Source organism: Saccostrea echinata, unplaced genomic scaffold (assembly GCF_033153115.1).
Source record: "Saccostrea echinata isolate AGI-Se365-2 ecotype Australia unplaced genomic scaffold, CSIRO_AGI_Sech_v1 ptg000022l, whole genome shotgun sequence".
Taxonomy (NCBI): Eukaryota; Metazoa; Mollusca; class Bivalvia; order Ostreida; family Ostreidae; genus Saccostrea; species Saccostrea echinata.
In genome coordinates this window covers 15431315-15443224 of record NW_026889771.1, presented here as the reverse complement: position 1 = coordinate 15443224, position 11910 = coordinate 15431315, and the positions used below count along the sequence as shown (strand labels likewise).

At 32.7% G+C, this 11910-nt stretch overlaps 1 protein-coding gene across 1 annotated transcript; it reads left to right on the top strand.

The window, feature by feature from the left end:
* Positions 1 to 5082: 5082 nt before the first annotated feature.
* LOC133190529 (alpha-crystallin B chain-like) lies at positions 5083 to 6946 on the top strand. The gene is made up of 3 exons (XM_061326206.1): positions 5083 to 5464; positions 6078 to 6257; positions 6666 to 6946. Exons 1-3 carry the CDS (start codon positions 5180 to 5182, stop codon positions 6774 to 6776), a joined length of 576 nt encoding a protein of 191 aa, XP_061182190.1. The 5' UTR covers positions 5083 to 5179; the 3' UTR covers positions 6777 to 6946.
* Positions 6947 to 11910: the final 4964 nt, after the last annotated feature.

Below are 11910 nucleotides of genomic sequence, written 5' to 3'. Positions count from 1 at the left end.
TAAATATTATAGATCCATTTTTTCTACAGTATTCATAGATTGTGTTCAAGACTCATGTAAGTGAATCGAAGTGGACCATGCAGACCTTTTTATTGAAATTTGTGGATTAACATGATCCTCTTGATGGATTAACAATTACATGCAAAATTGCTTAATTCCCTTGGGATTAGAGTAACAGTTCTAAAGCGCTGTTTGTAGTCTAGGCTTTTTATTCAGAACAATGTCAAACACGAGCCAATGTCCATGCATTTGATTCGGAAAGAATTAAGGAAAAACATTTTGTTTTAACACCCTTTTAGCTTGGTGGAATAAGTGCCTCCTTAATAGGATGGGTTGAATTAGGAGGTTTTAATTAATGAAAAGAGACGGGTCATTTAAAATGTGATTTTATCCTTTAAAATACTTTTCATTTTAATAATATTTTTGTTTGTTCTTTGGAATTTTCCATGCGTGATTTGTTCATAAAGAATGTATAAAGCGACTTAAATGCATACATAGCTAGGATACGCAAACAGGTGCGTACAGATCAATATGTCTAAAAGTCGAAACCCTTCCTTATAAGGGTGTACGTTTTGCGTTGTCACATCAGAAAAAAAAGTATACGTACAAGTATTATGTGTTAAGAGAATTTCTTGCACTGGAATGATCTTGAGAGATGAAAGAATAATTATATTGTTTAATTTTATGACAAAAAAGTGAGTAAAAGAGAAATAATCTCGATAAAGTAAGGAAGAAAACTATTTCTAAGATTTTTACACGATCAAAATGTGAAGGTTCTGTATGATTTCTCCTGGAATAACATACCGTTGACTTATTGTGAAACTGTATTCCATATACATGTAATTGTAAATTTTGAGTTTTCTGAGTCTATTTTAATTTCTGAGTGATTGTAAATTTTGAGTTTTTTCTGTGATTGTAAACTTTGAGTTTTCTCTGTGATTTGTGAACTTTGAGTGATTATGAAATGCTTTGTTTTCACCTTTGTCATCACTATCAGTATAGACAGCTTTTTAGCAATCGCCATAAATTTTCCTATTGAGACTCGCAATATTACATTATGAACCTAGCATGTAAAGATGGCCATAGCATACAATTATTCATGAGCATTACAGAAAGATGGTGCACATACAGCATTTTATTGCAAAAGACATACAAAAGCGTCACTTGAACAAAAATTCAAAGTACAGTAGCTACGTGTCGTCCAAAACCATCTTTGTAGCCAGAGTTCGCCACAGCATTCGGCAAACTTCGGATGATTCCGTTGCCTTCATCAAACGTTAGATGAGGTACGAATCGGCCGAGGTGTGCCGACTGGGAACTTTTGTATTCTGGTACTGTAAATGTAAGGTTGGATCCTTTCATGTACACAGTTTTTGCCTATATGGTATCTCTCAAGAACAAAGATGGTTGAATTTCCAGTTTGTTTAGATTTTGTGAACTTATTAATTGGTGTAGAATGACAATTTTCACTGAATCACCTTTTTCTTTTATATTTTCAGTGTTTCTGAAAACTATATTCTCAAAATACTTTTTCAAATTATTTTTAAAATCATTTATAGATACTGTATTAGTGTTTGAACCAGTAACATCATCAAGTATTCTGCGATTACTACATTTTGCCAATAAGCTTTCCATTTCCTGCAAGTTTTTCGTCTTAATTCTATGGTATGCATAGTGTAAAAGCAAGTTTGAGTTTTCCTGATTTGAAATTTTTTTTTCTGTAATCTGTTTTAGTAATAATTTCTATACAATAATTCATGTATTCTGAAAATAATGGGAAGAGCACCAAACTCTGCTATAACTGTTATGAACCCCTAAAATGTTTTTTAAGATGAAATTTGGATTTTTTTTCAAATGGAGTTTTGTCATTTGTTTAAAATCACTCAACCAAAGAAGATGGGCGAACGAAATGATTATAGCGCGCCAAACATGAAGGTAAAAAAATATTTCATTTATAGCAAAATTTTCTTTGATATTTCATCTAAAATTAAAGTATATTTTATGTAAAATCTCCAAACTTTGCAAAAATCTCACAAAGGTTGAAATTATTTGTCTATGAAAGGAACAAAAAGGATCATTTTCTAATACTAAAACGCAATGTTTCGATATGAGTGGGTCTTTGCTCCATATTTTTGAAAGTTTATCCTCAAAGTTTGCGTAAAAAATATACATTTTCTGGTTAACAAAAGCATGGAGTAAAGACCCACTATATATCAAAAATACACTTTTAAAACACAACATTCAAACATTTCCGAGAAATACTTGAAGTTCATTATCACAAACACGATTTTATGCTACCACTCATCTAGAGCTGTGTAGCACAGTGGTTAGTGTATTAGTCTCAAAGGATATAATGATACTCAGAATTTTTATTGCTAGGGTTCGAACTACGAATACCACATTATTATTTTTATATATATAAAAGCTTCAAATTTAGCCATTAAATATGGGCTAGGAACACAGTCACTCCCTATTTGTTGCAACGCTTTTATCTCTATGATTAAATATTACAGGACACTAAAAACCATAATAATAAAAATAATGGTTTGAAGGAAAAATGACACGGCCAGATTGATAAATTAAAAAAGAAACGTAAACTTCCTTCATTAGTTATTGTTGATAATACATTTAGCAGCTGTTTGAAAGATTTCTATATAAAAAATGTTGCAATTGCAACTTCAGAACATTGAATTCTCCAAATGTGTTAAATTATTTTTTTACAGTCAAATTAGAAAGAACTATGAATTACAAGATTTCTTGAAATTTCCATGGCCAATTAATAAAACTGTACGTTCTAAAATAATGAAACCGAGAATTTCTGAATTTCTGCACACCTTTTAGAAATTGAAACAGGCAGATATTCAAAACCTTGTATCCCAAAAGAATCTCGTTTATGTCACTTTTGTAAAACTTGTAGAAAATGAAATACATTTCATCTATGACTTTACGAAAAAAGTATTATTCTTTGAACATCTGTAATTTAAATGATAACATTTTGAAGGAAAATCATTGTAACGTATTTTGTAATCCTGACAATGCAGTTCATTCTAGAAGGCTATGTGAATTTTTACAAGAATGCTTTGAAATGCGTTCTAAACTTTTTTAATACATTATACGTATAATCAATTCATCTCTGTTCATATTATACTGGTTGCAAAATGATTATATATATGTATGAACTTAAAGTTGTAAACATAGTTGACTTCACTGATTTGTATACTTATGTATGTACACTGTACTTTAGTATGTGTTTTAGTAATCTGATAACACATTGTACTTGTAATTCTGTATGTAACATGGTTGTATGTCAACATGTTTGGTGAATCAATAAATTAGATTGGAAATTATATAAAAGAATAATTTTTGCCGAGAAAATTTTCCTCAGAAATTTTATAAATTTCAATAATGAGAACTTTACTCTAAATACTGAATTCACACATTGAATATAATTTTTATATATTTGAAGCTATGGGCATTCTACACGCCTTGTTCAATCTCCTTAAAATTTCCAAATACGTACCGGTAAGTCAAAATTAGTAAAATGCATGGTTCATATAACTTGCATGAGATTCTTTGGTAGTTTAGATTTAATTGTAAAATTATTCCCTCCTTTATCTTCCTGCTAAATTCTCACATGCATATTTCAATTTACCACTATTTTTTGGGACAACACCCAAATATTTATATTCATCAACCAAATCAATAACGTGACGTTTTCTTTACACCTCATTTTTTACAATTCAATTTTTAAAGCAATGTGAGCTGCATTTTTGAGAAATTTATTTTGCTGTTAAAATGTAAAATGTGATATTATGATAAATATGTATGTAATTTAAACCTTTATGATCAATTAGACTAATATAAAGTATTAAATTTTTTTCAGAAGAAAGATTTCCGTACAATGGAATGTGTAATATTATACAATTTTTTATTTTTATTATCATTATTATTATTTTTTAATACTCCTTTCCATAAATTATGTATCTGTTTATTCTACATGAGGCAGAAGTGGATTTCTGTATATCTTTTAGCACCGACTCTTGCTGTTTTTTTTTTTTTTTTTTTTTTTTTTTTTTTTTTTTAATGTATCAGACATTTTATGTCTTCAGATATATGTATAATATTAATAATAATGCGCATGATTGCACATTAAGTTGTATCAATTGAAATTGCAGATATATCTTAAATCAAAACAACTTATGCCTAAATATGAAACTCAAAATACCACCAATGTACTAAATGGAAGAATTGCTCTTCATTAAATGTTGTATTCTGTCTGTTATCTTATCTGTAATTATATAAGTTATATGTTTATGCCCATGCATTGGGTCCTGATTTGGTAATAAATTCTATAAGAAATCAATATTGTACAGGACGACAATAATGTAATTTTGCTTCAATTAAAGCATATAAATAATTCTTCCATCGCAAATATAAACAATACAAGTTTATAAACATTCTTTTTTTCTGTCATTTAAATAGTTAATTACAAAATTGCAACAAAAATTTCTGACATTGATCAAAATTTGCATTTCATATTGTTAAGTAGTTCTTGTTAATTATCATAGAAAATACCTAAGCATTAGTTTTATGTGTATTTTCTAACTTCCAGTTACAGAGTATCTTTCCAATGAGTTAGACCATGTAGCTAGCCCATATGCAGATTCTCATATAAGTAATAAATCTTCTGCAAAAAATAAATTATTAAACTGAATGTTGTTCAGTTTAACAAGGCATGCATGTTTGTTTGTTTGTTTTTTTTTTTTTTTTTTTTTTTTTTTTTTTTTTTTTTTGAGAAATCTAAATATTTCGTAAAATCATCAATAAATATGTTAAAAACTGTGTCCCTGTTTTACATGTACTCAACGAGTCACTGTCGGACTAAAATATTTTTATATTATTTTATTATAGATTAACTAATTTTTTTTTTTTTTTTTTTAGAAAGAAGCATCTGTTTTTGCTAACGTTCTTGGTTGGTAAATAATTTTTTAAAATATTATGTAAAAAAAATTAAAAAATAATTTTGACGTAATCGATATTCCATAGAAAAACCCTTCTTTGTTCTAAATTTATCTTGTTCATGCGCTGTGCGAGATAGTTCGAGAAAAACGTAGAAGAGTCACCTTGGTATATAAGATACATCGTGGCGACGCAGTGAGGTTTCCCTTGTTTATCTAGTATGAGTTTAGCAATTATTTCGAGGGTTTGTCCTAGGGTGAGCCGAGGTGTCCAGGCCTTGGCATGTAGGGGATTTGCAGACCGAAATATACCAGTTCACCAACATAGCGCAAAGGACCACCAACGCACATCCCTAGAACCATGGAACGATTTTGTCCTTCCATCCAGAATTTTACCCGAGTCCTTCGCCAATCGTTTCCGAGATGTAGAGAAAATGATGCGAGACATGGAGAATTATCTGGAACATAAATATTTGTCTTTTCCTGCAAGAGGAGAGGAATCGAAGGTATGTCGAAGTCTGTACAAACTACCTGCAATATCCCTAACATGCGTTAAAATGCATTTTTAAAGTATCATTTTGCCACGTTTTAGCTTGTTCTAAGCACCATGCAATTCTAAAAGTGTTCAATGTACATAATTTTGTTGGATTTAAGAATAAGGCCTTTGACCTTAAATGACCCTGTTCGATACACAGAACGTAAACAAGAAATTGAATTGCTTCCCTTTGCTTATTCAACTAAAGGTCGTGTGAGGTAAACTTGTTACGATGAATAATGATTAATGTAAACACTTCTTCCCCACATGGCCACGACCCTTCTAAAAGAAGTACCCTTATCGTTTATTTTTCACACAAAATTGGAAACGGGGGGGCTTAACATTGTCCTGGTTAAAAAAAGTGTTACTACTACCCCCCCCCCCCTTTTCGGTTGTCCATAAAGTACGTTTTACACTATTGCCATTGCCTGAAAATTCACTTTAAAAAATACAAGCCATTTTGATGAAACTTCATATCTAAAGTAAAGGGATGGTTCACTAAGATTCTGTTGGCTAGTCACTGTCCATGTTAAATGTGCCAAGAATCTTTATTGGCTGTTGAAGAAATTTTTTTTTTTATTCAGGTTGAGATCAGTGACAAAAAACTTAAGATCAAGCTGAATGTTCACCAGTTCAAACCCGAAGAAATAAATGTGAAAATCCAGGATAACAAACTGACCATTACTGGAAAGCATGAGAAGAAGTCGGAGGAGGGACACAGTTATTTCGCCCAGGAGTTTACACAACAGTACACCATACCACAGGTGATTAAAATACACTTATGTTGTATATAAATTGCATGTGCTAGAACATTCTATGAGATCAGATAATTTCTTGTCATTGAACATCGTTGGTATTAAACCCAGAAGAGAATCACATCAATATTCTCTATATCCTGGTCATTTGAGGGAAATTGTGGTGGACTCACAACCGTGGTTTGCGACGATGATCATTGGAATGAACTTGACTGGACTTTTTTGCTTTGAAAGCAATTAAGCAATCCTCCCACATTAAGCCAAAATCGCTTTTAAAAATCTAATTTCAGATAGGGTTAAAACTGCTCTTAAAAGCTCCAATTGAAAATATTTTTGTTACCTAAAATTGTGTATTGTGCCCCAACAATTTAAAGTTGGAAAACGGTCATATAATATATCAACTTTTTTTTAAAACAGGGAATTGATTCAGACAGCATCATCTCTACTTTCTCTGACGAGGGTGTGCTGGTGATCCAAGGAAAAGTTAAGGGAGGCGGATCAAAAGAGATTCCTATTGACAGGAAGTAAACGGTAGATTAGGAACAGGGCAAAATCTCTACGCAGTGACGTGGCATTGTGACCAAGGGACTATTTTGTGTAATCCCTCCAGGCCAAGTAGCTGGTTTTAAGAATTTTGAAAAATGTTGCGCTGTATATTTTTTTGTGTAAAACTTTCAATAAAATTGAGAGTGAAATGATGTGATTGTAATTTGATTTAGACTTAAGAATGAAGGTGGGAGATTGAACTGACTGGTATCAATGTAAAAATGGGGAAAAAGTATTGAGACAAGTTGCCTATCACTTCACCACTTTATGCTAGAAATGGTCTAATTTGATGCTCAAGTTTGTAACTTGTATGTTACCATCTCCCTCCTCCCCCCCCCCCCCCCCCCCGGTTAGATTACACACCATCGGACGAAGCTGGGAGCTTGTAATATGATGATAAATGGAGTTGGGATGGGGTAACAAATTAGCAGTGATTCAACCGTTTACCCTATTTTAAGGACATACGCAATGTACCTTACATACTGATAATTTTTCGAGATATTCTTCATTTAAGATTATAGTGCCATCAGATGTTCATAGACAAAAAATCAGCATGCATTACCAGGGGTTTTGAAAAGATATCAATTAATGAAAATTCTTGCATAATTCAAAGAAAAATATACAAAAATAAATAAATATAAATAAATATATATTGTAGATGTTTTGTTTATCTAAACTTGTTTTAGAAGAAGTGTACAACAGCATATATAGACATTAAAATGTAGCACACAGTTCCTTTAAGTATTGAAACTCTTAAACTCCAGGGAAAAAGACAATGAAGTTCAAACTACGTTGCGAATGTCCTTAAACAGAGAAAGAAAAACGCTTCACCACCCTTCGGGTTTTTTTTAAGTAGATGGTGAAAGCGCTATCCAATGATTTTGGATGATAAAAATATCCTCCAAAACGGAGGCCGCCTAGACCTGTTCATGGCAATATGGTTTAGATCTTTGAAAGCATTTCAGAAGTGCGTATAGAGTTGAACATTTAAAGACATGGATTTGCATGCAAACGTTGGTAAATGTCTCTCGTTTGGACTAGGAATTTTACTGTGATATACTAGTATTCAAGACATGCATATATATATTTTTTTTATTCTTAATATATCATTCACACGACCTTTGACGTTCAGAAGAGTTATTGTGCCGTTCGTGTGAGAAATCACGTGTGCACAAGTTATTTCGTTCGCACGATTTATTTAGTCGTTCGAACGAGATATTACATAACGACATATTTTCTCATTTGCATAATATAACATCTTGAATACAGAAAAATATTACGAGAATATAAATTGCGAAATTGAATGTCCTTTAATATCTATCTTGATGAAAAGTTTGAATACGAAATCATTAAAATAACAAACAAACAAACAAACAAAATCATAAGTGAAAGAAAAAATGAAAACGAGCAAATGAAGGAAAATAGACATAGAGAAAAACATAAATTGTTTTAAAAAACCCAAAAAGAAAACATGAAAGGGATTAAGTTCCTCCGAGAATTTTCCCCTCATATCTAAATGCCACCACTTGCCATTTAAGACGTGGACTCGGCACTTACGGCCTTTGAGCAGTGTGGGACCTTTTTTGTGCCAGTACTACTGCGACAAGGGACCTCAGTTTATAGGGTCTCATCCGAAGGATCGCTCTTCACGTCCCACAGTTAGATTCGAACCCGCGATGTAAGGATCATCTCCCTACCGCGTGACTAGAGCAAACGCTCTACCCAACTTGCGCCATGGGGGTGACTGTTTTAATGAAAAAAAAAGCTGTGCATAATATTCATTCTCACTTTCATGGAAACATTGCATGCAGATATGTACATCGTCGCAAGCCACGGGTTTTGTGTCCATTCTATTTCCTGTGGAAATAGAATGGACACAAAACCCGTGGCTTGCGACGATGTCAGATGTAAAGGACACGTACTATAAACAATAATATGAATTGTGTTATTTATTCATTTGCTTGTATGTCTTGAATAAAACAAACTGTTTTTGTGGTAATGCATGAATTTATGAAAGCAAATTGCCAGCTATAATAGAAAACAGAAGGTTACAAACACGACAAATTTTATTGTTCGCACGATATATATTTGTTTGCATATTTGCATAATTTTTTTGTCTAATTTTAATTTTTGGGCAGGTTGAAATAAAAATGAACAGAAATGAATAATTATTTCGTGCGATCGGCAAAATACATCGCGCTAACGAGATAATAAGTCGTACTAGCAACATTCTGTTTTCAGATTAAGAAGTAAATAAATTAATATTTGCATGTACTAAATATAGCACCGTAAAATTTGAACCAAAGCTGTTTTCTTATTTTTCTTTTTTTTGAATTAAAACTTGCATCACATTATTGCATCTCTTTCAAACGCACATTGTTCTGGTGTCCCGATAGGGCCATTTTAAAGTAAAGTTTTGATGGATTGATAATGAGTGATTAGGTCATAAATTCTGTAATTCTATTCTAAAATATTTCGCTAAAAAGAATAATTTTTACCCATTTTAATGAGTCCTAGTCGTTTGATTTATTTGACGAAACTTCGGAGGCGAGCCAAGTTAAGAAAGTCTTTTTATATTGACGCTAATAAGATCACCACCGGAACCATTGGTGTTGTGATGTGGAAGTCTTCCAGTTTTTTTGTGAGGTTGGACCCTCGATCCACAATTTAACAAGTTTGGAAAAAGATGTTTTATTAATTATTATTATCGTTATTGTTTAAATGTTACTTTTTAATGAAAATCATGCACAGAAATTGAAGGAAGGAACCGATAAAATTACGACAGAAGTACATATGTAGAGAAACGGTGTTTTGATCATAGAATAACGCCTTAATCGCTTGATTTAATCTAATTTCTTGTTCGATTCAAACTCAATTTCGTAAAACTACAACTTGATTTTTTTTGCGCCTAACACAGTTAAAGTAATGTCAAGGTCAAAGGGTCAAAGTGGTTGGTATCCAAAGGAAGGTCTTGTCACAAGGATTACATATGTGAGGTATGAAAGCCCTAGCACCAACCATTCAAAAGTTATGGCCAAGGTTAAAGTTTTTCAAAAGAAGGTCAAACTCCTATGTCAAAGTCAAAGGGGTTGATATCCAAAGGAAGGTGATGTCACAAGGATAACATATGTGAGGTATGAAAGCCCTAGCATCAACCATTCAAAAGTTATGGCCAAGGTTAAAGTTTTTCCAAGGTAGGTCAAACTCGGAGGTCAAGGTCAACAGGTCAAAGTGGTTGGTATCCAAAGGAAGGTCTTGTCACAAAAATTACATACGTGAAGTATGAAAGCCCTAGCTCCAACCATTTAAAAGTTATGCCAAGGTTAAAGTTTTTCAAAAGTAGGTCAAACTCCTAGGTCAAGGTCAAAGGGTCAAAGAGATTGATATCCAGAGGAAGGTCTTATCACAAGGGATACACATGTGAAGTTTGAAACCCCAAGCACCAACTGTGCAAAAGTTATGGCCAAGGTTAAAGATTTATTTTCAAAAGTAGGTCAAAATCCAAGGTCAAGGTCAAAAGGTCAAAGTTGTTGATATCCAAAGGAAGGCCTTGTCACAAAGAATACACATGTGAAGTTTGAAACCCCAAGCATCAACTGTTCAGAAGTTATGGCCAAGGTTAAAGTCTCATAAAATTTTGCAAAAGTGGGTCAAACTCCAAGGTCAAAAGGTCAAATATGATGGTACCCAAAGAAAGGTCTTGTCACAAGGAATACACATGTGAAATATGAAAGTCATAGCTCCAACCAATCAAAAGTTATGGGCAAGGTTAAAGTTGACAACAGACAGACAGACAAACAGATAAACAGACAGACAGGACAAAAACAATATACCCCCAGGATCTTTCGATCCAGGGGCATAAAAACACACCATATGTAAATTGAGAGGAGGGGGGGGCTCCTTTTTATTTTTAGCTACAGCAATTAAATCTTTATTTAGTGAAGAAAGGCATTAAGTAGCATTCCTCTTCTCTGTTTAGTAAACATAAATATATATGGATGGATACCTTGTCATTTTTGAAGTTTATGTGTCAACAAATTCCTGAGCTAGCGATTAATTTTTCAGTGGGTATAGGTTCCTTTTATTAGGAATATTTCTTGATCCACCGTGAGTATACATTTATATTGTCAGTAAATAAAATACCTATTCACTCAGCCGCTACCGCATGTAGTTTTAGAATAAAGATACACTCTAGGTTCATGTATGTCTACACTGCTACATTTATATTGTCAGTAAATAAAATACCTATTCACTCAGCCGCTACCGCATGTAGTTTTAGAATAAACATACACTCTAGGTTCATGTATGTCTACACTGCATGGACTTGTAATAAGATGTTCATGAAAAACTCAAGGCAAAGTAAACTGTCCAGAAGGGGACGACGAGAATGTGGTCTGTTGGGACTCTTCCACCAACCATATGCATACATTTGTATGTTATGCATAGGAAAGACTGCAATTTGACAGCCACCTTGTGGATGGACAGTTAACCCTTGACTGCATTTACCACCTCTACTTTACCTTTGGTTTTGAGTACACATCCTCGACCAACTGCTATTTAAAAAGGAGGGCTGAAAATTTATCCCAGGAATAATGCCCAGCATTTCTGAAATTTTAAAAAAAATCATTTTGTCTAACGTGGCCTATAGGTCAAATGGGACAGGTGCAAAATGATATGCAGACAATAATCAACCTTTTATTTCAATTAGGGACAACTTATTTTTAAAAATGCTGTCTACACTCTAAGTTCTTTTAAAAGAAGAAAAAAAAAGTTTTTTGAATGTGAAATACTATTAATGAGTCGCGTTTTCTACAGTTTTAAATGTATACATGTACATTTAAGCATTGTTTCTAATTTGACATATAGGTCAAATGGGACATGTGCAGAATGATTGATTAGTGTATGCTTGATTATTCATTATCATAAATGCATATCTCGCTGAAAGTGGAACCTACATGTCTTAAAAGTTACTGTAGCTTTGCTCTCAGAAAAGTGAAGACTTTTGAAGATTACATATGTAGGTATAGTCTTAGTCTGTTTTGGACGACGGAGCGGAAAAAGAGATGGTAGCATTTAATTTAATATTTTAAAAATATTTATTGTACCCATATTTTGA

Excerpts from the sequence above, each read along its gene's own strand:
- LOC133190529 (XM_061326206.1), top strand. The coding sequence starts at position 5,180 with ATGAGTTTAGCAATTATTTCGAGGGTTTGTCCTAGGGTGAGCCGAGGT. Across the intron at positions 5,465-6,077 it reads CAAGAGGAGAGGAATCGAAG|GTTGAGATCAGTGACAAAAA; the intron begins GTATGTCGAAGT and ends TTTTTTATTCAG. Across the intron at positions 6,258-6,665 it reads AACAGTACACCATACCACAG|GGAATTGATTCAGACAGCAT; the intron begins GTGATTAAAATA and ends TTTTTAAAACAG.